At 56.9% G+C, this 27,361-nt stretch overlaps 1 protein-coding gene across 1 annotated transcript; it reads left to right on the forward strand.

Moving 5' to 3' along the window:
* The first annotated feature begins 15,165 nt into the window (after nt 1-15,165).
* On the forward strand, nt 15,166-25,354 carry LOC139240486 (H-2 class II histocompatibility antigen, E-U alpha chain-like). Its single transcript, XM_070869021.1, has 5 exons — nt 15,166-15,229; nt 16,321-16,596; nt 20,081-20,362; nt 21,479-21,589; nt 25,227-25,354. The coding sequence occupies exons 1-5, from the start codon at nt 15,166-15,168 to the stop codon at nt 25,352-25,354; spliced, it is 861 nt and encodes a 286-aa protein (XP_070725122.1).
* Nucleotides 25,355-27,361: the final 2,007 nt, after the last annotated feature.

A 27,361-nucleotide genomic window follows, 5' to 3' on the forward strand; every position in this document is an offset into this window, starting at 1 on the left:
CCCCGTCAGATTAAAACTCCAAACATTTATATATAACCTGACCCATTCCTGTGGTTCTCTGGTTCACAGTCTCTGCTTCTCTGGTTCAATTGATTCAATAGCCAGACTCTCCCCTCCGCCCCCCCACCCCCACCCACAACTCCACATCCCAATCCCGGCCAGGCATCTCAACACCACAAACAACAACTTGCATTTAGATAGCGCCTTTTTAACGTCCCCAAAACGCTTCACAAGACCCCCCCCCCCCCAAAAAAAAACCCCACCAGACCACTTTGACATTTCGACAGTGCCAGCCGTGGTTCGGTGGGCACCACTCTCGACTCTTGGAGGTCTGTGGGTTTCGAGTCCCCACTCCAGGGACTTGAGCGCATCAAATCAAGGCAGTGCAGTGCTGAGGGAGCGCCGCACTGCGCTGTCGGAGGGGCGGTGCTGAGGGAGCGCCGCACTGCGCTGTCGGAGGGGCGGTGCTGAGGGAGCGGCGCACTGCGCTGTCGGAGGGGCGGTGCTGAGGGAGCGCCGCACTGCGCTGTCGGAGGGGCGGTACTGAGGGAGTGCCGCACTGCGCTGTCGGAGGGGCGGTGCTGAGGGAGCGCCGCACTGCGCTGTCGGAGGGGCGGTGCTGAGGGAGTGCCGCACTGTCGGAGGGGCGGTACTGAGGGAGCACCGCACTGTCGGAGGGGCGGTACTGAGGGAGCGCCGCATTGTTGGACGGGCGGTACTGAGGGAGCGCCGCACTGCGCTGTCGGAGGGGCGGTACTGAGGGAGCGCCGCACTGTCGGAGAGGAGGTATTGAGGGAGCGCCGCACTGTCGGAGGGGCGGTACTGAGGGAGCGCCGCACTGTCGGAGGGGCAGTACTGAGGGAGCGCCGCACTGTCGGAGGGGCAGTACTGAGGGAGCGCCGCACTGTCGGAGGGAAAGTACTGAGGGAGCGCCGCACTGTCGGAGGGAAGGTACTGAGGAAGCGCACACTGCGCTGTCGGAGGGGCGGTACTGAGGGAGCGCCGCACTGTCGGAGGGGCAGTACTGAGGGAGCGCCGTACTGTCGGAGGGGCAGTACTGAGGGAGCGCCGCACTGTCGGAGGGGCAGTACTGAGGGAGCGCCGTACTGTCGGAGGGTCAGTACTGAGGGAGCGCCGCACTGTCGGAGGGGCAGTACTGAGGGAGCGCCGCACTGTCGGAGGGGCAGTACTGAGGGAGCGCCGTACTGTCGGAGGGTCAGTACTGAGGGAGCGCCGCACTGTCGGAGGGGCAGTACTGAGGGAGTGCTGTACTGTCGGAGGTGTGGTGGTTGTGAAAGGCGCTGTAAGAAAGAAAGACCTGGATTTATATAGCGCCTTTCATGACTACCGGATGTCTGAAAGCGCCTTACAGCCAATGAAGTACTTTTTGAAGTGCGGTCCCTGTTGTATTGTGGGAAATGGCAATTTGCGCACAGCAAGCTCCCACACACAGCGATATGATAATGACCCAGATCGTCTGTGTTTTTGTTGAGAATGTGGAACTCGCTGCCACAGGGAGGGGTTGAGGCGAATAGTATCGATGCATTTAAGGGGAGGCTGGACAAGTATATGAGGGAGAAGGGAATAGAGGGTTATGCCGATAGATTGAGATGAGGAAAGACGGGAGGGAGCTCGAGTGGGGCATAAACACCGGAATGGACTGGTTGGGCCGAATGGCTGGTTTCTGGGCCGTATATCGTGTGGTATCATCCTGGTAAGTCTTCTCTGCACCCTCTCCAGTGCCTCTATATCCTTTTTATAAGAGAACTGTACGCAGTGCTCTAAATATGGTCTAACCAAGATATATGGGAGGTCAGACGCACCAACGTTAGCGTCCTCGACCAGGCCAACATCCCCAGCATCGAAGCACTGACCACACTCGACCAGCTCCGCTGGGCAGGGCCACATTGTCCACATGCCCCCGACACGAGACTCCCCAAAGCCAAGCGCTCTACTCGGAACTCCTTCACGGCAAACGAGCCAAAGGTGGGCAGAGGAAACGTTACAAGGGACCACCCTCAAAGCCTCCCTGATGAAGTGCAACATCCCCACCGACACCTGGGAGTCCCTGGGCCCAAAGACCAGTCCGCCCTAAGTGGAGGAAGTGCATAAGGGAGGGCGCTGAGCACCTCGAGTCTCGTTGCCGAGAGCGTGCAGAAACCAAGCGCAGGCAGCGGAAGGAGCGTGCGGCAAACCAGTCCCACCCTCCCCTTCCCTCAACCACTGTCTGTCCCACCTGTGACAGGGACTGTGGCTCCCGTATTGGACTGTTCAGCCACCTGAGGACTCGTGTTAAGAGTGGAAGCAAGTCTTCCTCGATTCCGAGGGACTGCCTATGATGATGATGGTAATGGTGACCAGAACTGTGCACGGTGCTCCAAGTGTGGTCTAACCCAGGTATATGGATGGACGGTAGTACAAACCTAGGCTGACACTCCGAGTGGTGCTGAGAGAGCGCCGCACTGCGCTGTCGGAGGGGCGGTACTGAGGGAGCGCCGCACTGTCGGAGGGGCGGTACTGAGGGAGCGCCGCACTGCGCTGTCGGAGGGGCGGTACTGAGGGAGCGCCGCACTGTCGGAGGGGCGGTACTGTGGGAGCGCCGCACTGTCGGAGGGGCGGTACTGAGGGAGCACCGCACTGTCGGAGGGGCGGTACTGAGGGAGCGCCGCACTGTCAGAGGGGCGGTACTGAGGGAGCGCTGCACTGTCGGAGGGGCGGTACTGAGGGAGCGCCGCACTGTCGGAGGGGCAGTACTGAGGGAGCGCCGCACTGTCAGAGGGGCGGTACTGAGGGAGCGCTGCACTGTCGGAGGGGCGGTACTGAGGGAGCGCCACACTGTCAGAGGGGCAGTATTTCGGATGAGACATTAAACCGAGGCCCCCGTCTGCCCTCTCGGGCGGATGTAAAAGATCCCGGGGCCACTATTGGAAGACGAGCAGGGGGAGTTCTCCCCGGGGTCCTGGGGCCAATATTTATCCCTCGACCAACATCACTAAAACAGATGATCTGGGTCATTATCACATCGCTGGGTGTGGGAGCTTGCTGTGCGCCAATTGGCATTTCCCACAATGCAACAGGGAGCGCACTCCGATAGTGCTTCATTGGCTGTGAGGCACTTTAGGACATCTGGTGGTCGTGAAAGTCGCTATATAAATGCAAATCTTTGTTCCCTTCGCTAACCCTTCCACCTATGGCTTTAAATAACGTTGCCTCAGTACTCCGCGCATTTGTCGAACCGTAAAGGTCTTTGAATAGTGGACAAGGAATTAATTTTCCGTCCTGATTCTCACACAGGTGGGCCTCCCGTGATTCCCAATTCCGGGATCATTGTCTGCGCTGTGGGAGTTATCCTGGGAGCTCTGGGATTGGCGATCGCCCTGTTCCTGATCGTTAAAATGTCCAGTCGGTGAGTACCTCCCCAATATTCTGTTCCCCTGGTCGATGTCTGCCCTTGTTGATAAGAGGCTCCCGAAGTATTGGGAAGTGGTCCTTGGTGTTCAGAGCCGTGCCGTGGATCTTGATGACTGGGGGGGGGGGGCAGTGCTGTGTGGGGGGGAGGGGGGCAGTGCTGTGTGGGGGGGGGGCAGTGCTGTGTGGGGGCGGGGGAGATAGTGCTGTGTGTGGGGGAGGGGGGCAGTGCTGTGTGGGGGCGGGGGAGATAGTGCTGTGTGGGGGGAGGGGCAGTGCTGTGTGGGGGAGGGGGGGGCCAGTGCTGTGTGGGGGGGGCAGTGCTGTGTGGGGGGGGCAGTGCTGTGTGTGGGGGAGGGGGGCAATGCTGTGTGGGGGGAGGGCAGTGCTGTGTGGGGGAGGGGGGCAATGCTGTGTGGGGGGGGGCAGTGCTGTGTGGGGGGAGGGGGGCAGTGCTGTGTGGGGGGGGGCAATGCTGTGTGGGGGGGGGCAATGCTGTGTGGGGGGGGGCAGTGCTGTTTGGGGGGGGCAGTGCTGTGTGGGGGAGGGGGGCAGTGCTGTTTGGGGGGGGCAGTGCTGTGTGGGGGGGGGCAGTGCTGTGTGGGGGGGGGTGCAGTACTGTGTGGGGGGGGAGTGCTGTGTGGGTGGGGGCAGTGCTGTGTGGGGGAGGGGGACAGGCTGGTGGAAGACCTTTGCCTTACATAAGAACATAAGAAACAGGAGCAGGAGTCGGCCATTCGGCCCCTCGAGCCTGCTCCGCCATTTAATACGACCATGGCTGATCCGATCATGGACTCAGCTCCACTTCCCTGCCCGCCCCCTTATCGGTTAAGAAACTGTCTATCTCTGTCTTAAATATATTCAATGTCCCGGCTTCCACAGCTCTCTGAGGCAGCGAATTCCACAGATTTACAACCCTCTGAGAGAAGAAATTCCTCCTCATTTCAGTTTTAAATGGGCGGCCCCTTATTCTAAGACCATGCCCCCTAGTTCTAGTCTCCCCCATCAGTGGGAACATCCTCTCTGCATCCACCTTGTCGAGCCCCCCTCATAATCTTATACGTTTCTGTTATATATGCAGACTATAGATATACTCTCTGTGTAGTCACTGTATAGTTGCAGAAGATGGAGACTTGTTACCTGATGTACTATCAATAAGGTTTACACTGTGTATATACTATGCTGGCACCACTAGAGGGTGCAAGTGGTGGAGACCGGGGTTTCCTACCGCTGTGGTAGAGGCTGTCCACCAGAGGGCACTGCGCTGGGAGACCTGCACAGGTGTGCAGGGCCCAGTATAAAAGGCTGCCCACCTTTCTTGGGCCTCACTCTGGAGTTATGAATAAAGGATCAAGGTCACTACAGTTTGAGTAAAACACATTGCCTCGTGGAGTCGTTCATAAGTGCTTTACGGACATAACAGTATCGATAGGATCACCTCTCATTCTTCTGAATTCCAATGAGTAGAGGCCCAACCTCCTCAACCTTTCCTCATAAGTCAACCCCCTCATCCCCGGAATCAACCGAGTGAACCTTCTCTGAACTGCCTCCAAAGCAAGTATATCCTTTCGGAAATATGGAAACCAAAAACCAGAACTCAACACCAATTGGCACTGTGTTTAATGGGAGTGTGTGATGGGACAGTGTAGAGGGGGCTTTACTCTGTATCTAACCCCCTGTACCTGCCCTGGGAGTGTTTGATGGGACAGTGTAGAGGGAGCTTTACTCTGTATCTAACCCCCTGTACCTGCCCTGGGAGTGTTTGATGGGACAGTGTAGAGGGAGCTTTACTCTGCATCTAACCCTGTGCTGTACCTGCCCTGGGAGTGTTTGATGGGACAGTGTAGAGGGAGCTTTACTCTGTATCTAACCCCCTGTACCTGCCCTGGGAGTGTGTGATGGGACAGTGTAGAGGGAGCTTTACTCTGTATCTAACCCCGTGCTGTACCTGCCCTGGGAGTGTTTGATGGGACAGTGTAGAGGGAGCTTTACTCTGTATCTAACCCCCTGTACCTGCCCTGGGAGTGTTTGATGGGACAGTGTAGAGGGAGCTTTACTCTGTATCTAACCCCGTGCTGTACCCGCCCTGGGAGTGTTTGATGGGACAGTGTAGAGGGAGCTTTACTCTGTATCTAACCCCGGATGCTGACACCGAGTGTAGGACAAATACCGAACATGTTTAAACGACCTGGACCGGATTCACGTTGCAATATGGTAAATACTTGCCGTCTGCTTTGTCTCCAGATTCGGCGTAAGTTCGATTAGAGACCATCCATTCTTCACCAACAGGAGGATTATGGGTCGTTGTGTCAAACAGAAACATTAATTGGAGATTCATCGTTTGCCTGTGGGGTGATTTTAGCCGGTAACCGATATTGTTCACAGGGGCTGGGGTAATCTTCTGTCTATACTCTCGATCAATAAACACAATGGCACCCAGCTTGTCAATTCTTCATCCATGATTCTTGCCGCGGGGAAATCTAATTGATAACTGGTGCTGAACAGCAACTTCAAATTGTATTAATATAGCGTCCTTAACGTAACGAAATGTCGCAAGGGGCTTCACAGGAGTATTCGAGAGGGGCTGAACAGCCTCCTCCTGTTCCTCATGTAACAGGCTTGAGGGGCTGAACGGCCTCCTCCTGTCCCTAATGTAACAGGCTCGAGGGGCTGAACGGCCTCCTCCTGTCCCTAATGTAACCGGCTCGAGGGGCTGAACGGCCTCCTCCTGTCCCTAATGTAACAGGCTCAAGGGGCTGAACGGCCTCCTCCTGTTCCTAATGTAACAGGCTCGAGGGGCTGAACGGCCTCCTCCTGTTCCTAATGTAACAGGCTCGAGGGGCTGAACGGCCTCCTCCTGTTCCTAATGTAACAGGCTCGAGGGGCTGAACGGCCTCCCCCTGTCCCTAATGTAACAGGCTCGAGGGGCTGAACGGCCTCCTCCTGTTCCTAATGTAACAGGCTCGAGGGGCTGAACAGCCTCCTCCTGTTCCTAATGTAACAGGCTCGAGGGGCTGAACGGCCTCCTCCTGTCCCTAATGTAACAGGCTCGAGGGGCTGAACGGCCTCCTCCTGTTCCTAATGTAACAGGCTCGAGGGGCTGAACGGCCTCCTCCTGTCCCTAATGTAACAGGCTCGAGGGTCTGTCCCAGGACGGGCCTCGGTTTAACGTCTCATCCGAAAGATGGCACCTCCGACAGTGCGGCGCTCCCTCAGTACTGCCCCGTCTGCCCTCTCAGGCGCATGTCAAAGATCCCGGGGCCACTATTGGAAGAAGAGCAGTGGGAGTTCTCCCCGGTGTCCTGCGGCCAATATTTATCCCTCGACCAACATCACTAAAAAAGACGATCTGGGTCATTATCACATCGCTGTGTGTGGGAGCTTGCTGTGCGCAGATTGGCGTTTCCCACATTACAACAGCGAGCGCACTCCGATTGTACTTCATTGTCTGTGAGGCACGTTGGGACGTCCTGAGGGGGTGACAGGTGCTATATAAATGCACATCTGTCTTTACTTGCGGGACTGTGAGCACTAACGTTACCTTGCATCTTGCTAGATGGCAGTGTTGGATGGAGAATGCCTTTGTTCACTGCCCTGTGGTGAGCCCTGAACCTCTCACCAGACCCACGTTCCTTTAGTGTGTCCTCGATTCAGGGAAACCACCGGACAAAGCCCACCTGCTCTCAAAGAGGAAGAACGCACAACAAAAGATAAACACAACCTTCATTTATATAGCGCCTTTGACGTAGTGAAACGTCCCCAGGTGCTACACAGGAGCGATTATCAAACACAATTTGACCCCGAGCCACATAAGGAGATATTAGGGACAGGTGACCAAAAGCTGGGTCGCAGAGGGAGGTTTAAAGGAGCGTCTTGAAGGAGGAGAGAGAGGCGGAGAGGTTTAGGGAGGGAGTTCCAGAGCTTGGGGCCCAGGCAACAGAAAGCATGGCCTCCGATGGTGGAGCGATTATAATCAGGGATGGTCAGGAGGGGCAGAATTAGAGGAATGCAGAGATCTCGGGGGATTGTGGGGCTGGAGGGGGTTACATAGATAGGGAGGGGTGTAGGGGCTGGAGGGGGTTACAGAGATAGGGAGGGGTGTAGGGGCTGGAGGGGGTTATAAAGATAGGGAGAGGTGTAGGAGCTGGAGGAGGTTACAGGGATAGGGAGGAGTGTAGAGGCTGGAGGGGTGTTACAGAGATAGGGAGGGTGTAGGGGCTGGAGGAGGTTACAGAGATAGGGAAAGGTGAAAGGGCTGGAGGAGGTTACGGAGATAGGGAGGGGTGTAGGGGCTGGAGGTGTTTACAGAGATAGGGAGGGGGCGAGGGCCATGTCGGGATTTGACCACAAGGGTAAGAATTTTGAAATTGAGGCATGGTTTAACCGGGAGCCAATGTAGGTCAGTGAGCACAGGGGGTGATGGGTGAGTGGGACTGGGTGCGAGTTAGGACACGGGGTCAGTGAGCACAGGGGGTGATGGGTGAGTGGGACTGGGTGCGAGTTAGGACACGGGGTCAGTGAGCACAGGGGGTGATGGGTGAGTGGGACTGGGTGCGAGTTAGGACACGGGGTCAGCGAGCACAGGGGGTGATGGGTGAGCGGGACTCGGTGCGAGTTAGGACACGGGGCAGTGAGCACAGGGGGTGATGGGTGACCGGGACTCGGTGCGAGTTAGGACACGGGGCAGTGAGCACAGGGGACGATGGGTGAGCGGGACTCGGTGCGAGTTAGGACACGGGGTCAGCGAGCACAGGGGTCGATGGGTGAGCGGGACTCGGTGCGAGTTAGGACACGGGGCAGCGAGCACAGGGGGTGATGGGTGAGCGGGACTCGGTGCGAGTTAGGACACAGGGGCAGCCGAGTTTTGGATCACCTCTCGTTTACGTCGGGGAGAATGTGGGAGGCCGGCCAGGATCGCAGCGCGTTGGAATAGTCAAGTCTGGAGGTAACAAAGGCACGGATGAGGGCTTCAGCAGCGGATGAGCTGAGGCAGGGGCGGAGACGGGCGATGTTACGGAGGGGGAAACAGGCGGGTTTAGTGATATGTGTTGAGCGTAGTGGTTATGTTACTGTACCAGTAATCCTGAGGCCTGGACTGGTGATCCAGAGACGCGAGTTCAAATCCCACCACGACAGCTGGGGAATTTAAATTAGTTAATTAAATAAATCTGGAATTAAAAAGCTGGTGTCAATAATGGTGACCATGAAACTGTCGGATTGTCGTAAAATGCCATCGTGTTCATGGATGTCCTGTCGGGAAGGAAATCTGCCGCCCTTACCCGGTCTGGCTGATATGTGACTCCAGACCCACAGCAATGTGGTTGAATCTTAACATAAGAAATAGGAGCAGGAGCAGGAGTCGGCCATTGGGCCCCTCGAGCCTGCTCCACCATTTAATACGACCATGGCTGATCCAATCATGGACTCAGCTCCACTTCCCTGCCCGCTCCCTTATCCCCTTATCGGTTAAGAAACTGTCTATCTCTGTCTTAAATTTATTCAATGTCCCGGCTTCCACAGCTCTCTGAGGCAGCGAATTCCACAGATTTACAACCCTCTGAGAGAAGAAATTCCTCCTCATCTCAGTTTTAAATGGGCGGCCCCTTATTCTAAGACCATGCCTCCTAGTTCTACTCTCCCCCATCAGTGGGAACATCCTCTCTGCATCCACCTTGTCGAGCCCCCTCATAATCTTATACGTTTCGATAAGATCACCTCTCATTCTTCTGAATTCCAATGAGTCGAGGCCCAACCTCCTCAACCTTTCCTCATAAGTCAACCCCCTCATCCCCGGAATCAACCGAGTGAACCTTCTCTGAACTGCCTCCAAAGCAAGTATAACCTTTCGTAAATATGGAAACCAAACTGCACGCAGTACTCCAGGTGTGGCCTCACCAATACCCTGTATAACTGGAGCAAGACTTCCCTGCTTTTATACTCCATCCCCTTTGCAATAAAGGCCAAGATCCCATTTGCCTTCCTGATCACTTGCTGTACCTGCATACTAACCTTTTGTGTTTCATGCACAAGTAACCCCCAGGTCCCGCTGTACTGCGGCACTTTGCAATCTTTCTCCATTTAAATAATAACTTGCTCTTTGATTTTTTTTCTGCCAAAGTGCATGACCTCGCACTTTCCAACATTATACTCCATCTGCCAAATTTCTGTCCACTCACTGAGCCTGTCTGTGTCCTTTTGCAGATTTTTTGTGTCCTCCTCACACATTGCTTTTCCTCCCATCTTAACTGCCCCTCTGAAAGGGCCCAGCGAGGCCCTCATCCGTATTGAAGAAGTCTGCTCACCACCTCTCGAGAGGCGAATAGGGACGGGCAGTAAATGCCGGAGCTTGCCAGCGACACCGACATCTCAGGAACGGATAATAAAGGTAACAAGAACAGGATTGACAAAAGCGTATGCTGCCGAGACTGGAATCTGGGCCACAAACAGGAAGAACTGGAAATTCTCAGCACGTCAGCATCTGGGAGAGAGACAAGAGTTAATACTTCGGGTCGAAACAGGATTTAAGTTTGCTTTCTTTGCGAGATTTAATTGAGGCGTGAGGGCCCTGGCTGGAGTGGACAGTACGGACTTATTTCCCCTTCGTAGAGGGGTCAATAACCAGGGGGCACAGATTGGAAGTAATTGGGGGGAGGTTTAGAGGGGATTTGAGGGGAAATGTCTTCACCCAGAGCTGGGTGGGAGTCTGGGGCGGAACTCGCTGCCTGAAAGGCTCAGAGACACCTCAAGTCGCTGGAGAAATACCACCAACAATGTCTCCGCAAGATCCTACAAATCCCCCGGGAGGACAGACGCACCAACGTTAGTGATACGTCCTTACTACATAGTATAAATGCACACGGGGCCCATGCTTGAGAGAAGGTCAGTCTGTGACCTGTCCTTTATTCCTTAGCAGTCAAGCTAAGCTAGTGGGTGGAGCTTCCCCTTTTATACCTGAAGGTCCAGGTTAGGAGTGTCTCCCACAAGTTCACCACCTAGTGGTCAGTGTTCTCACGGTGTACAACTTAGGTCAGTTTATACATGGGTTACAATGCTGGTTGAATACATGACATCACCTCCCCCCCCCTCGCCCCAAAGTCTTATTGGGATCACAGGTTGAGTCTCTCTGGTGGTTTACGCTCCCTTGTAGAGCGCCTGAGTTGGGGCTCCGGTTGTTGGGCGCTGGCCTGAGTGTCCGCTGTTTGCGGTGCCTCAGGCCTGTCCGGACTGCCCACAGTGACTGGGCTCTCCTCCCTTTGGTTCCGGTGTTCGGTCACCTGTGGTGGAGTGAACTCTATGTCGTGTTCTTCCTCTGCTTCTTCTCTGCGGTTGCTGAACCTCCTTTTTGTTTGATCCACGTGTTTGCGGCAGATTTGTCCATTGGTAAGTTTAACGACCAGAATCCTATTCCCCTCTTTGGCAACCACAGTGCCTGCGAGCCATTTGGGCCCTGCAGCGTAGTTGAGGACAAAAACAGGGTCATTTACATCAATACATCGCGCCCTCGCATTCCTGTCATGGTAGTGATATTGTGACTGGTGCCCGCTCTGGCCTTGTGGTGCACTGGCCTGGTGTCCGGGTTTATGTGAATCACTACCTTGGTCCCCACGAAAGTGCCGATGCCGGGTTGAAATAATGAGTCAAATTTGTCCAGGATCTGTGAGCATGATACTCGCTCCACAGAGGAAATTGCATTGACATCGCCCCATTTCCAGTTCATGACAGCAAGCCAACTCCTCCCCAGTAGTGCGGGACCGTCCCCCGGGACAATCCAGAGTGGCAACCTGTTCTCCGAATCTTTGTGGGCCACGACTACCCTGGTGCTGCCTAGCACCGGAATAATCTCCTTTGTGTAAGTCCGTAGCTGTGCGTCAATCGGCGATAATTTCGGCCTCCTGGCCTTGGACGCCCACAACTTTTCGAACTGTTTGATACTCATCAGGGACTGGCTGGCCCCCGTGTCTAGCTCCATTGATACTGGGATGCCATTGAGGAGCACTTTCATCATTATCGGTGGCGTCCTGGTGTATGAACTGTATACGTGCTCCACATGAACCCGCTGAACTTCAGCTTCCAGCGATTTCCCCCAATGTTCATTTCTGCAATTTCTGCAGGTATTTCGCTCATCTCTGCAAACTCCGGCTGAGTGTGTGCCTCCATGCCTCCAGCATGAGTTGCGGTTTGAAACATAAGGTCCCTTGCCAGTCGATCGTCTCTGACTGCCCCTGTTATTGTCCTTGAGTGCACCATTAACAGGTGTTGATGGCCCCATTACTGGCCGCATTGTCCCTTGGTGAATCGCTGTTCAGCTTGCCATTGTCTCTGTCGAACTCCCTCTCTGGGTTCGACTGCATGTTGGGGCATGCCTAACTGCCCTTGTCTGCCTGGAGAACTGTGTGCTGCTTTAACAATGTTGAATCTCTGTCCCAACCATTCCTTAACACAGTACCTCTCGTCTGTTCTGCTAGTGGCCATGCTCGCGTGGTTTAAATCCCAGTTTCTCGTCACCATTGATAGGCCCTTACTACACAGTATAAATGCACACGGGGCCCATGCTTGAGAGAAGGTCAGTCTGTGACCTGTCCTTTATTCCTTCGCACTCAAGTCAAGCTAGTGGGTGAAGCTTCCTCTTTTATATCTGAAGGTCAGGTTAGGAGTGTCTCCCACAAGTTCACCACCTTGTGGTCAGTGTTCTCACCGTGTAGAACTTAGGTCAGATTATACATGGGTTACAATGCTGGTTGAATACATGACAGTTAGCGCCCTCGACCAGGCCAACATCCACAGCATCGAAGCACTGACCACACTCGACCAGCTCCGCTGGGCAGGGCCACATTGTCCGCATGTCCCCCAGACATGAGACTCCCAAAGCAAGCTCTCTACTCGGAACTCCTTCACGGGCAAACGAGCCAAAGGTGGGCAGAGGAAACGTTACAAGGGACCACCCTCAAAGCCTCCCTGATAAAGTGCAACATCCCCACCGACACCCGGGAGTCCCTGGGCCCAAAGACCAGTCCGCCCTGAGTGGAGGGAGTGCATCCGGGAGGGGCGCTGAGCACCTCGAGTCTCGTCGCCGAGAGCGTGCAGAAACCAAGCGCAGGCAGCGGAAGGAGCGTGCGGCAAACCTGTCCCACCCTCCCCTTCCCTCAACCACTGTCTGTCCCACCTGTGACAGGGACTGTGGCTCTCGTATTGGGCTGTTCAGTCACCTCAGGACTCGTGTTAGGAGTGGAAGCAAGTCTTCCTCGATTCCGAGGGGCTGCCTATGATGATGATGGTGGTAGACACAGAAACCCTCACCACATTTGGACGTGCGCTCGACAGGGCTACGGACCCAGAGCGGGAAAGTGGGATTAGGCCGGGATGGCTCTTGGTCGGCCGGTGCAACGCGGACACGATGGGCCGAATGTAAACTTCTATATCATTCTACAATGGATTGAGGAAGTGTGTGCTTCTCTTTGCAGAGATGCTGCCAAGCATGGTGAGGCATTTCATGAGTATTTATTGTCTCCACAAGCATTTAAACCTCGCCTGGGTTTGTTTACAATATTGTGTTCAGTTTTGGTCTCCTAATCTGAGGAAGGACATTCTTGCTATTGAGGGAGTGCAGCGAAGGTTCACCAGACTGATTCCCGGGATGGCGGGACTGACATATGAAGAAAGACTGGATCGACTGGGCTTATATTCACTGGAGTTTGAAGGATGAGAGGGGATCTCATAGAAACATATAAAATTCTGACGGGACTGGACAGGTTAGATGCAGGAAGAATGTTCCCGATGTTGGGGAAGTCCAGAACCAGGGGTCACAGTCTAAGGATAAGGGGTAAGCCATTTAGGACCGAGATGAGGAGAAACTTCTTCACTCAGAGAGTGGTGAACCTGTGGAATTCTCTACCACAGAAAGTTGTTGAGGCCAGTTCGTTAGATATATTCAAAAGGGAGTTAGATGTGGCCCTTACGGCTAAAGGGATCAAGGGGTATGGAGAGAAAGCAGGAAAGGGGTACTGAGGGAATGATCAGCCATGATCATAGTGAATGGTGGTGCAGGCTCGAAGGGCCGAATAGCCTGCTCCTGCACCTATATTCTATGTTTCTATGTTTCAAACACGCTGGGTTGCCGTGCAACAAAGCAGCAAGCGTTCTATTCGACGATCACCTTTGTACAGGGGCCCTGCCCACTGACTTGTAACAGGGACTTTCCACAGATGACTTTACACTTCCTCATAAGAGAGGCACTCAAACTCTCACGGGTCACGGCGGTGTGCTTTGTGTCAGTGAAGAGAAAGCTGCCAGCTCCCTTCACGCAAAGCTTTTCGGATTTCACGGAACGCGTTTTACGGAACGCAAGAAGCTTCTTAAAAATAACACTGGCGTTCCCACACCGAACTGTGAGCGCACACCACAGACAAGCACGCACATTGTGGTCACTGTTGTAATAAGGACACAAGACATAGGAGCAGGAGGAGGCCGCTCATACCCCTCGAGCCTGTTACATTAGGGACAGGAGGAGGCCGTTCAGCCCCTCGAGGCTGTTACATTAGGGACAGGAGGAGGCCGTTCATACCCTGTTCCTAATGTAACAGGCTCGAGGGGCTGAACGGCCTCCTCCTGTCCCTAATGTAACAGGCTCGAGGGGCTGAACGGCCTCCTCCTGTCCCTAATGTAACAGACTCGAGGGGCTGAACGGCCTCCTCCTGTCCCTAATGTAACAGGCTCGAGGGGCTGAACGGCCTCCTCCTGTCCCTAATGTAACAGACTCGAGGGGCTGAACGGCCTCCTCCTGTTCCTAATGTAACAGGCTCGAGGGGCTGAACGGCCTCCTCCTGTTCCTAATGTAACAGGCTCGAGGGGCTGAACGGCCTCCTCCTGTCCCTAAAGTAACAGGCTCGAGGGGCTGAACAGCCTCCTCCTGTTCCTAATGTAACAGGCTCGAGGGGCTGAACGGCCTCCTCCTGTCCCTAATGTAACAGGCTCGAGGGGCTGAACGGCCTCCTCCTGTCCCTAATGTAACAGGCTCGAGGGGCTGAACGGCCTCCTCCTGTCCCTAATGTAACAGGCTCGAGGGGCTGAACGGCCTCCTCCTGTCCCTAATGTAACAGGCTCGAGGGGCTGAACGGCCTCCTCCTGTTGCTAATGTAACAGGCTCGAGGGGCTGAACGGCCTCCTCCTGTTCCTAATGTAACAGGCTCGAGGGGCTGAACGGCCTCCTCCTGTTGCTACAAGAAGCTGACGCTGTCCCCATTGAGACCACTTCCCCCGCAGGTAGTGCCTGAGCCTAGCCGGGGACAGGGTGGGATAAACCCGGCTGCCCTGTCAAACAGCTCGTGATCTGTACCACAGTGACCAGCGAGGTATATAACTGAGCGGTAGCACAAACAATTGACGAGGTGTTTGAGGAAACGTAGAAACCAGTTTGGAACTGTCCCTGCATCCCAGTGCAAGAGGTCATTCCCGGGTAATGACTGCCATCCTCCGCTATGTAATGTGATCCAGGTATAAGTAGCAATCATTAACTCCCTGGGGAACTCGCTGAGCATCAATCACAGCGACAGTCGCTAAACCTGTTGCGATGTGAAGTCGGTGAAATGATTGACCGAGGCTGGGCGTGTGTGGACTGACTAGCGCGGTGAGTGTTGGAGAGGGAGTTTACCAAAGTTGCCTCTGAATATCTCTGGAGCAACCGGTGCAGTCGCTCGGAATCGCTTGAAACTTCTTTTGTGACCAATCTCGGCTGCTCGGCATTGAACGCTTATTCCAAACATGTTGCTCATCGCTGACTTTATCCACATGGTCTGCTTTAGCTTGTGCCTCATTTCAGCACAGGGTAAGATTCACACTCTGTGTGTGTGTGTGTGTGTGTGACTTTAAGCATTAAAGGTGTCTGTTTTTGTGCCGACGATTCATACGGTGATTACCGCCCCACGCCAGGAGAATTGTAAATGCCGACACACACTCCCAGATAGCCTCAGGCGACAGCCCTGACTCAATGGGGTAGCCCCCTCGTCTCTGAGTCAGGAGGTTGTGGGCTCGAGTCCCACTCCAGGGATTTGAGTGCATAAGTCTACGCTGGCACTGGGCAGTGCTGAGGGAGCGCCGCACTGTCGGAGGGGCAGTGCTGAGGGAGCGCCGCACTGTCGGAGGGGCAGTGCTGAGGGAGCGCCGCACTGTCGGAGGGGCAGTACTGAGGGAGCCCCGCACTGTCGGAGGGGCGGTACTGAGGGAGTGCCGCACTGTCGGAGGGGCAGTAATGAGGGAGCGCCGCACTGTCGGAGGGGCAGTGCTGAGGGAGCGCCGCACTGTCGGAGGGGCAGTGCTGAGGGAGCGCCGCACTGTCGGAGGGGCAGTGCTGAGGGAGCCCCGCACTGTCAGAGGGGCGGTACTGAGGGAGCCCCGCACTGTCGGAGGGGCGGTACTGAGGGAGCCCCGCACTGTCGGAAGGGCAGTACTGAGGGAGCGCCGCACTGTCGGAGGGGCGGTACTGAGGGAGCCCCGCACTGTCGGAGGGGCGGTACTGAGGGAGCGCCGCACTGTCGGAGGGGCGGTACTGAGGGAGTGCCGCACTGTCGGAGGGGCGGTACTGAGGGAGTGCCGCACTGTCGGAGGGGCAGTACTGAGGGAGCGCCGCACTGTCGGAGGGGCGGTACTGAGGGAGTGCCGCACTGTCGGAGGGGCGGTACTGAGGGAGCGCCGCACTGTCGGAGGGGCGGTACTGAGGGAGCGCCGCACTGTCGGAGGGGCGGTACTGAGGGAGTGCCACACTGTCGGAGGGGCGGTACTGAGGGAGCGCCGCACTGTTGGAGGGGCGGTACTGAGGGAGCGCCGCACTGTCGGAGGGGCAGTGCTGAGGGAGCGCCGCAATGTCGGAGGGGCGGCAATCGCCTCATCTGCTGTCTCCCTCTCTCCCCCTCCCTCCAGACGTGGTGCAACAACTCCTGGACTGTGACCGAGCGGCTGTTGTCCAGAAGGACATGACCGGTTGCGGGTGGAGCCTGGCCTACAACGCCGACACGCTGACTGTGTTCGACACCACGACGGGCCGGCTGGTCCTGAAGCACGCCTCCGTGAAGGCCGAGGTGGCCAGCACCAACAAGGACCCGAAGGCCCTGCAGAACATCGAGAAGGACATCCGGGAAAATCTCGACTTCATCAGCCAGTTGCTCCATGCCGGAGCAGCTACCTTCGATCGGACAGGTAACGTGATTGTATTCTCCAGCACATCACCAGCACGGACAACAAGATGGCTGATCAGGAATGTGTCATGTGACCTTGTCACATGAGCCTTTTATCATACACATCAGTGGTTGCTTTACCAGAATCCAGTAGAGGGAGCTAAATAACACCTCTCTCCTTATTGAAGAAGTAATCATGACGACAAAATAATCATTATCCCTAATGTGCATGGTTATACACAACAAAAGATAAATCTGCTTATCCCATCCTCATCGCCAAGCGATTATATTCTTTACAACATCACAAAACACGGACAACAAGATGGCTGGACAGGAATGTGTCACGTGACCTTGTCACATGAGCCTTTTATTATAGACATCAGTAGTTGCATTACCACAGTCGCCCACTAGTTGGATCAGTAGTCCACTAGAAGGAGCTCTATTACACTTCTCCCTCCTTATTGAAGAAGTAATCATGAAAATTAATCATTATCCATAACATGCATAGTTATATACAACAAAAGATAAATCTGCTTATCCCATCCTCATCACCAAGTGATTATATTCTTTACAACATCATAAAACACGGATAGCAAGATGGCTGGACAGGAACGTGTCACGTGACCTTGTCACATGGTCATTTTATTATATACATCAGTAGTTGCATTACCACAGTTATCCAGTAGGTAGAGCAGTAGTCCACTAGTGGGAGCTAGGTAACACATCTCCCTCCTTATTGAAGAAGTAATCATGACAAAATAATCATTATCCATGACGTGCATGGTTATATACAACAAAAGATAAATCTGCTTATCCTCGCCTCGTCGCCAAGTGATTATATTCTTTACGACATCACAAAACACGGACAACAAGATGGCTGGACAGGAACGTGTCACGTGACCTTGTCATTAGATCCTTTTATTATATACATCAGTCGTTGCATTACCACAGCCACTACGCGGAGCAGTAGTCCAGTAGAGGGAGGTCTATCACAGGTAACATCTCTTATTTTTATTATTATTCGTTCATGGCATGTGGGTGTTGCTGGCAAGGCCGGCATTTATTGCCCATCCCTAATTGCCCCTTGAGAAGGTGGTGGTGAGCCGCCTTCTTGAACCGCTGCAGTCCGTGTGGTGAAGGTGCTCCCACAGTGCTGTTGGGGAGGGAGTTCCAGGATTGTGACCCAGCGACGATGAAGGAACGGCCGATATATTTCTCTTTTGTTGTGTATAACCATGCACGTTATGGAGAATGAATATTTTGTCATGATTACTTCTTCAATAAGGAGGGAGAAGTGTAATAGAGCTCCCTCTAGTGGCCTACTGCTCCAACGAGTGGGCGACTGTGGTAATGCAACTACTGATGTGTATGATGTGACAAGGTCACGTGACACGTTCCTGTCCAGCCATCTTGTTGTCCGTGTTTTGTAATGTGGTAAAGAATATAACCACTTGGCGACGAGGATGGGATAAGGAGATTTATTTTTTGTTGTGTATAACCATGCACCATGGTGTGTGACTCGGAGGGACAACGTGGAGATGGTGGTGTATGCACCTGTGAATATGCTCGCAGGTTTGTACATAAGAACCTAAGAACTAGGAGCAGGAGTCGGCCATTCGGCCCCTCGAGCCTGCTCCGCCATTTAATAAGATCGCGGGGCTGCTCCGATCATAGACTCAGCTCCACTTCCCCACCCGCTCCCCATAACCCTCGACTCCCTTATCATCGTAGAGCTGTTGCGTTTTTCCATCCTCGTCTGCCGTCCGGACATGCTGTGATGCACCATCTTGCCGTCCGGAGGAGGCGGGGGTCCCCAATGGCGTGCACGCTACGCGGGAGTCCTCCCGTTATTTATTGGGGACTTGGCCTGGAGCGTGTTGCACGGGGCAATCGGTTTTTAAGTCGGTTCACGGACTCCCGGGCCGCCGGCAGTTTCTGCGGTCTGGAGGAGTCCGTGTTCCACGTGTACGTTCAGTGTGCGAGGTTGCATGCCCTCTTCCAATATTCGAAGGGGCTGCTCCTCAAATTCTGGCTGCACTTCAGTCCCACGCCCCTGATCTTTGGGCTCCCTGTGCGGAGGGGAGCGGGCAGGTCCGAGGGCCTCCTCGTGGGGCCTGCTCCTGGGCCTGGCCAAGGGGGGCCATCAGCCGGTCCGGGCAGCGGGCGGTGGAGGGGGCCGTTCAGCCCCGACTGCCCGCCTCTCTTCCGCGGTTACATCCGAGCCAGGGTGTCCCTGGAGATGGAGCACGCGGTGTCCACCGGTACGCTCGCGGCCTTCCGCGAGAGGTGGGCGCCGGAGGGACTGGAGTGCATCATCACTCCGCCCCGGCAACCAAATCTTAATTTAATTTGATTTGTCACAGTTTGAGGGGTGTAGGCGCGAGAGGAGATTACAGAGATAGGGAACGGTCTAGGGGCTGGAGGAGGTTACAGAGATAGGGAGGGGTATAGGGGCTGGAGGAGGTTAGAGATAGGGAGGGTTGTAGGGGCTGGAGGGGGTTACAGCGATAGGGAGGGGTGTAGGGGCTGGAGGGGGTTACAGAGATAGGGAGGGGTGTAGCGGCTGGAGGAGGTTACAGAGATAGGGAGGGGTGCAGGGGCTGGAGGAGGTTACAGAGATAGGGAGGGGTGTAGGGGCTGGAGGAGGTTAGAGATAGGGAGGGTTGTAGGGGCTGGAGGGGGTTACAGCGATAGGGAGGGGTGTAGGGGCTGGAGGGGGTTACAGAGATAGGGAGGGGTGTAGGGGGCTGGAGGAGGTTACAGCGATAGGGAGGGATGTAGGAGCTGGAGGAGGTTACAGAGATAGGGAGGGGTGTAGGGGCTGGAGGGGGTTACAGAGATAGGGAGGGATGTAGGGGGCTGGAGGAGGTTACAGCGATAGGGAGGGGTGTAGGGGCTGGAGGAGGTTACAGAGATAGGGAGGGGTGCAGGGGCTGGAGGGGGTTACAGAGATAGGGAGGGGTGTAGGGGCTGGAGGGGGTTACAGAGATAGGGAGGGGTGTAGGGGCTGGAGGAGGTTACAGAGATAGGGAGGGGTGTAGGGGCTGGAGGAGGTTACAGAGATAGGGAGGGGTGTAGGGGCTGGAGGAGGTTACAGAGATAGGGAGGGGTGTAGGGGCTGGAGGAGGTTACAGAGATAGGGAAGGTGTCGGGGCTGGAGGAGGTTACAGAGATAGGGAGGGGTGTAGGGGCTGGAGGGGGTTACAGAGATAGGGAAGGTGTCGGGGCTGGAGGAGGTTACAGAGATAGGGAAGGTGTCGGGGCTGGAGGAGGTTACAGAGATAGGGAGGGGTGTAGGGGCTGGAGGGGGTTACAGAGATAGGGAGGGGTGTAGGGGCTGGAGGGGGTTACAGAGATAGGGAGGGGTGTAGGGGACTGGAGGGGGTTACAGAGATAGGGAGGGGTGTAGGGGCTGGAGGAGGTTACAGAGATAGGGAGGGGCGAGGAGTATTTGGAAATCAGCGTGGGAATTTTGAGATGCGAGCTATTATTTTCTTGGCCCTCAGTCTCGCCGAGCGTGACCATTGAGTTCCAGGACCTGGAGGAACACGGGCAGGCCAGCCAGCTGCAATGTTCGGTGATGGGCTTCTATCCGCGTGCCCTCAACGTGACCTGGCTGAGGGGCGCGGAGGATGTCACAGGCGAGGTGGTGCAGACCCGTATCCTTCCAAACAGCGACGGAACCTTCCAGACCCATGCCTTCGTCACCTTCGACCCTGAGACACGGGACGTCTACGCCTGCTCAGTACAGCACCAGGGGTTCCCGGGGGGTCTTCGCATGGACTGGGGTAAGTCCTGCGCTGTCGGAGGGGCGGTACTGAGGGAGTGCCGCACTGTCGGAGGGGCGGTACTGAGGGAGCCCCGCACTGTCGGAGGGCCGGTACTGAGGGAGTGCCGCACTGTCGGAGGGGCGGTACTGAGGGAGTGCCGCACTGTCGGAGGGGCGGTACTGAGGGAGTCCTGCGCTGTCGGAGGGGCGGTACTGAGGGAGTGCCGCACTGTCGGAGGGGCGGTACTGAGGGAGTGCCGCACTGTCGGAGGGGCGGTACTGAGGGAGCCCCGCACTGTCGGAGGGGCGGTACTGAGGGAGTGCCGCACTGTCGGAGGGGCGGTGCTGAGGGAGCGCCGCACTGTCGGAGGGGCGGTACTGAGGGAGCGCCGCACTGTCGGAGGGGCGGTACTGAGGGAGCGCCGCACTGTCGGAGGGGCGGTGCTGAGGGAGCGCCGCACTGTCGGAGGGGCGGTGCTGAGGGAGCGCCGCACTGTCGGAGGGGCGGTACTGAGGGAGCGCCGCACTGTCGGAGGGGCGGTGCTGAGGGAGCGCCGCACTGTCGGAGGGGCGGTACTGAGGGAGCGCCGCACTGTCGGAGGGGCGGTACTGAGGGAGCGCCGCACTGTCGGAGGGGCGGTACTGAGGGAGCGCCGCAATGTCGGAGGGGCGGTACTGAGGGAGCGCCGCGCTGTCGGAGGGGCGGTACTGAGGGAGCGCCGCACTGTCGGAGGGACAGTACTGAGGGAGCACCGCACTGCGCTGTCGGAGGGGCGGTACTGAGGGAGCCCCGCACTGTCGGAGGGGCGGTACTGAGGGAGCACCGCACTGTCGGAGGGGCGGTACTGAGGGAGCTCCGCACTGTCGGAGGGGCAGTACCGAGGGAGCACCGCACTGTCGGAGGGGCGGTACTGAGGGAGCGCCGCACTGTCGGAGGGGCGGTACTGAGGGAGCTCCGCACTGTCGGAGGGGCGGTACTGAGGGAGCGCCGCACTGTCGGAGGGGCGGTACTGAGGGAGCGCCGCACTGTCGGAGGGGCGGTACTGAGGGAGTGTGGATAATGGAGTCGATTGTAATTGAAAGGGGGACATTTTCACCCTTTATTTTTATTTCCCCTTCCCTGCTCCGTTGCCAGATTCCCAAAGCCGGAACTTCATGCCTGCGGGGGCCGTTATTGGGATTGTGTTCGGAATTTCCGGAATCGTCACTGTATTTGCTGCTGCCATTGTTCACAGCAAGCGTCAAGGTATCGGCTCACATTTCAGAATATGTTCCGTTCGTGTCAAATATTTGTGCCTTTTGCCATTGTCCGTGTTAAACCCAAGCTCCAACGTACTGTGTTCTGCACAACTGTGGCTCAGTGTGCAGCTCTCTCTCACCTCCGAGTCAGAAGGTTGTTGGTTCAAGTCCCATTCCAGGGACTTGAGCAGAAACATCTAGGCTGACACTCCCAGTGCAGTGCTGAGGGAGCGCCGTACTGCGCTGTCAGAGGGGCAGTACTGAGGGAGCCCCGCACTGTCGGAGGGGCGGTACTGAGGGAGCCCCGCACTGTCGGAGGGGCAGTGCTGAGGGAGCGCCGTACTGTCGGAGGGGCGGTACTGAGGGAGAGCCGCACTGTCGGAGGGGCGGTACTGAGGGAGCCCCGCACTGTCGGAGGGGCGGTACTGAGGGAGCGCCGCACTGTCGGAGGGGCGGTACTGAGGGAGCCCCGCACTGTCGGAGGGGCGGTATTGAGGGAGCCCCGCACTGTCGGAGGGGCGGTATTGAGGGAGCCCCGCACTGTCAAAGGGGCGGTACTGAGGGAGCCCCGCACTGTCGGAGGGGCAGTGCTGAGGGAGCGCCGTACTGCGCTGTCGGAGGGGCGGTACTGAGGGAGCCCCGCACTGTCGGAGGGGCGGTACTGAGGGTAGCAGGCCCGGGAGATAAGATGGTTAAGAAGGCATACGGAATATTTGCTGAGCAGGGAGGTTATGGATGAACTGTATAAAACATTGGTTGGGCCACAGCTGGAGTACTGCGTGCAGTTCTGGTCACCACATTAAAGGAGAGATGTGATCGCACAGGAGAGGGTACAGAGGAGATTTACCAGGATGTTGCACTAGAGAGGGTACAGAGGAGATTTACCAGGATGTTGCACTGGAGAGGGTACAGAGGAGATTTACCAGGATGTTGCACTGGAGAGGGTACAGAGGAGATTTACCAGGATGTTTCACTGGAGAGGGTGCAGAGGAGATCTACCAGGATGTTGCACTAGAGAGGGTACAGAGGAGATTTACCAGGATGTTGCACTAGAGAGGGTACAGAGGAGATTTACCAGGATGTTGCACTGGAGAGGGTACAGAGGAGATTTACCAGGATGTTGCACTGGAGAAGGTATAGAGGAGATTTACCAGGATGTTGCACTAGAGAGGGTACAGAGGAGATTTACCAGGATGTTGCACTAGAGAGGGTACAGAGGAGATTTACCAGGATGTTGCACTGGAGAGGGTACAGAGGAGATTTACCAGGATGTTGCACTGGAGAGGGTACAGAGGGGATTTACCAGGATGTTGCCGGGACTGGAGAATTTTAGCGATGAGGAAAGATTGGAGAGGCTGGGGTTGTTTTCTTTGGAACAGAGGAGGCTGAGGGGAGATTTAATTGAGGTGTGAGGGGCCTGGATCGAGTGGATAGGACGGACCTGTTTCCCTTGGCAGAGGGGTCAACAACCAGGGGGCAGAGATTGAAAGTAATTGGGGGGGAGGTTTAGAGGGGGTTTGAGGGAAATGTCTTCACCCAGAGGGTGGTGGGGGTCTGGGGGAGGAACTCACGGCCTGAAAGGGTGGTAGAGGCAGAAACCCTCACCACATTTGGACGTGTGCTCGAAGTGCCGTAACCCACAGGGCTACGGACCCAGAGCGGGAAAGTGGGATTAGGCCAGGATGGCTCTTGGTCGGCCGGCGCGAGGCGGACACGATGGGCCGAATGGCCTCCTCCCGCGCTGTAAAGCGAATCGCAGAGTTAATCGCCCCGCAGACATTCACGGGTTTCTTTGGTTGGGTAGAGAGACATGATCAGGGTAACAGGGTGCCGTTCCGTGAGCCTCGTCATCAATCGAGTGTGCTTGTTGTAAACTTCATGGTTTGAACATTCGATTTATCTCCCATTTAGGCTGGCCACGCCACAACATGACACCAGCAGGTAAGATCAATATAAACATCTACTGCGCACAGTACTGCGTTGTCCGGGGGGCAGTGGGGTGGGGCACGGGGAGAGACCCAGACATATCTTTACGGCAAGCAGTTAATCCCTTCTGTTTCTCTTCTCCAGTGTCAGCCGTGGCTCACTGGGTAGCACACTCGCCTCTGAGTCAGGACGTTGTGTGTTCGAGTCCCACTCCAGGGACTTTAGCACAGAAATCTAGGCTGACCCACCCAGTGCAGTACTGAGGGAGTGCCGCACTGCGCTGTCGGAGGGGGCGGTGCTGAGGGAGCGCCGCACTGCGCTGTCGGAGGGGGCGGTACTGAGGGAGCGCCGCACTGCGCTGTCGGAGGGGGCGGTACTGAGGGAGCGCCGCACTGCGCTGTCGGAGGGGGCGGTACTGAGGGAGCGCCGCACTGCGCTGTCGGAGGGGGCGGTACTGAGGGAGCGCCGCACTGCGCTGTCGGAGGGAGCGGTACTGAGGGAGCGCCGCACTGCGCTGTCGGAGGGGGCGGTACTGAGGGAGCGCCGCACTGCGCTGTCGGAGGGGGCGGTACTGAGGGAGCGCCGCACTGCGCTGTCGGAGGGGGCAGTACTGAGGGAGCGCTGCACTGCGCTGTCGGAGGGGCGGTACTGAGGGAGCGCCGCACTGCGCTGTCGGAGGGGTAGTACTGAGGGAGTGCCGCACTGCGCTGTCGGAGGGGGCGGTACTGAGGGAGCGCCGCACTGCGCTGTCGGAGGGGCGGTACTGAGGGAGCGCCGCACTGCGCTGTCGGAGGGGGCGGTACTGAGGGAGCGCCGCACTGTCGGAGGGGTGGTACTGAGGGAGCGCCGCACTGTCGGAGGGGCGGTACTGAGGGAGCCCCGCACTGTCGGAGGGGCGGTACTGAGGGAGCCCCGCACTGTCGGAGGGGCGGTACTGAGGGAGTGCCGCACTGCGCTGTCGGAGGGGGCGGTACTGAGGGAGTGCCGCACTGCGCTGTCGGAGGGGCGGTACTGAGGGAGCGCCGCACCGCGCTGTCGGAGGGGGCGGTACTGAGGGAGCGCCGCACCGCGCTGTCGGAGGGGCGGTACTGAGGGAGCGCCGCACCGCGCTGTCGGAGGGGGCGGTACTGAGGGAGTGCCGCACTGCGCTGTCGGAGGGGGCGGTACTGAGGGAGCGCCGCACTGCGCTGTCGGAGGGGCGGTACTGAGGGAGCGCCGCACTGTCGGAGGGGTGGTACTGAGGGAGCGCCGCACTGTCGGAGGGGCGGTACTGAGGGAGCGCCGCACTGTCGGAGGGGCAGTACTGAGGGAGCGCCGCACTGTCGGAGGGGCGGTACTGAGGGAGCGCCGCACTGTCGGAGGGACCGTCTTTCAGATGAGACGTTAAACCGAGGCCCCCGCCTGCCCTCTCGGGTGGATGTAAAAGATCCCGGGGCCACTATTGGAAGAAGAGCAGGGGGAGTTCTCCCCGGTGTCCTGGGGCCAATATTTATCCCTCGACCAACATCACTAAAACAGACGATCCGGGTCATTATCACATCGCTGTGTGCGGGAGCTTGCTGTGCCCAAATTGAGTTGCCGCGTTTCCCACGTCGCAACAGCGAGCGCACTCCAAAAAAAAAAAGGGTCCTCCATCGGCTGTGGGGCGCTCTGGGATGCCCTGAGGGGGCGAGAGACGCGACACACATCCTTCAGCCTCCTTTTATTGCTTTCTTCAGCGGTGTCGTTCTCGAAGAACCAGCCACAACGCAAGTCGAACAGGAGTGAGACCAGCGTGCACTCAAACACCTCAGCCGCCAGTGCGAGTTCAGGTAACGCCATTTCTCTCCGCCCCGCCGGCACGTGATGCAGCCAGTCAAACGCGCAGTTTGCGCGATCCGCCATTGTCGCGGTGACTGGGCGAGACACGATATCCCAGAGCCCCCAGTGCAGAGGTCTCACAGACGTGGACCATGTACAGTAGACACCTCAAGTCGCTGGAGAAATACCACCAACGCTGTCTCCGCAAGATCCCGCAAATCCCCCCGGGAGGACAGACGCACCAACGTTGGCGTCCTCGACCAGGCCCGACATCCCCAGCATCGAAGCACTGACCACACTCGACCAGCTCCGCTGGGCAGGGCCCACATTGTCCGCATGTCCCCCCCGACACGAGACTCCCCAAAGCCAAGCGCTCTACTAGGAACTCCTTCACGGGCAAACGAGCCAAAGGTGGGCAGAGGGAACGTTACAAGGGACCACCCTCAAAGCCTCCCTGATAAAGTGCAACATCCCCACCGACACCTGGGAGTCCCTGGGCCCAAAGACCAGTCCCGCCCTAAGTGGAGGAAGTGCATCCGGGAGGGGCGCTGAGCACCTGGAGTCTCGTTGCCGAGAGCGCGCAGGCAGCGGAAGGAGCGTGCGGCAAACCAGTCCCACCCTCCCCTTCCCTCAACCACTGTCTGTCCCACCTGTGACAGGGACTGTGGCTCCCGTATTGGACTGTTCAGCCACCGAAGGACTCATTGTTAGAGTGGAAGCGAGTCTTCCTCGATCCCAAGGGACTTCCTATGATGATGACGTTCGGGAGCAGGGGCCGATGGGAGGAGGCTGTTCAGCCCCTCGAGCCTGTTACATTAGGGACAGGAGGAGGCCGTTCAGCCCCTCGAGCCTGTTACATTAGGGACAGGAGGAGGCCGTTCAGCCCCTCGAGCCTGTTACATTAGGGACAGGAGGAGGCCGTTCAGCCCCTCGAGCCTGTTACATTAGGGACAGGAGGAGGCCGTTCAGCCCCTCGAGCCTGTTACATTAGGGACAGGAGGAGGCCGTTCAGCCCCTCGAGCCTGTTACATTAGGGACAGGAGGAGGCCGTTCAGCCCCTCGAGCCTGTTACATTAGGAACAGGAGGAGGCCGTTCAGCCCCTCGAGCCTGTTACATTAGGGATAGGAGGAGGCCGTTCAGCCCCTCGAGTCTGTTACATTAGGGACAGGAGGAGGCTGTTCAGCCCCTCGAGCCTGTTACATTAGGGACAGGAGGAGGCCATTCAGTCCCTCGAGCCTGTTACATTAGGAACAGGAGGAGGCCGTTCAGCCCCTCGAGTCTGTTACATTAGGGACAGGAGGAGGCCGTTCAGCCCCTCGAGCCTGTTACATTAGGGACAGGAGGAGGCCGTTCAGCCCCTCGAGTCTGTTACATTAGGGACAGGAGGAGGTCGTTCAGCCCCTCGAGCCTGTTACATTAGGGACAGGAGGAGGCCGTTCAGCCCCTCGAGCCCGCTCCGCCATTCAATGAGATCGCGGCTGATCTTCGACCTCAAACCCACTTTCCCGCCCGATCCCTCGATTCCCCTCGAGTCCAAAAATCTACCGAACCCCAGCCTTGAATACACTCAACGACTGAGCCTCCACTGCCCTCTGGGGCAGGGAATCCCAAAGATTCACCCCCCTCTGAGTGTAGAAATTCCTCCTCGTATCAGTCCGAAATGGCCGAGCCCTTATCCTGAGACTGTGTGACCCCTGGTTCTAGACTCCCCAGCCCCGGGGGGGGGGAAACACCCTCCCTGCATCTACCCTGTCACCCACACTTACCTCATGCAATCGTTCCTTCCCTTCGCGCCCCGCGACAGTTCTCTGGCCACGGGTCCCGCGCAGTGTGAATGTTGAACGCCTGTCGATATCGGGGGGTGGGGTGGGGTGTTCCACTCCCGGGCAATATTCCTCACCACCGCCGTTCCCGGCACACTGAATTTGCCGATCGGCGCGGATACCAACGCCCGTGGCCACAAACCCTTTCACCACCCCCTCCCCCGCCCGTAGTGCCCCTCGTGACTTTCTCGCTGTTATATATGCAAGAGAGGCTCAAACTAATTACTGT

Source organism: Pristiophorus japonicus, chromosome 32 (assembly GCF_044704955.1).
Source record: "Pristiophorus japonicus isolate sPriJap1 chromosome 32, sPriJap1.hap1, whole genome shotgun sequence".
Classification (NCBI taxonomy): Eukaryota; Metazoa; Chordata; class Chondrichthyes; family Pristiophoridae; genus Pristiophorus; species Pristiophorus japonicus.

What these genes read in the sequence shown, in the direction of transcription:
- LOC139240486 (XM_070869021.1), top strand. Translation starts at nt 15,166, where the DNA reads ATGTTGCTCATCGCTGACTTTATCCACATGGTCTGCTTTAGCTTGTGC. An exon ending in GGGTCTTCGCATGGACTGGG is followed by an intron (nt 20,363 to 21,478) that starts GTAAGTCCTGCG and finishes CTCCGTTGCCAG; the next exon opens with ATTCCCAAAGCCGGAACTTC. An exon ending in TGTTCACAGCAAGCGTCAAG is followed by an intron (nt 21,590 to 25,226) that starts GTATCGGCTCAC and finishes TGCTTTCTTCAG; the next exon opens with CGGTGTCGTTCTCGAAGAAC.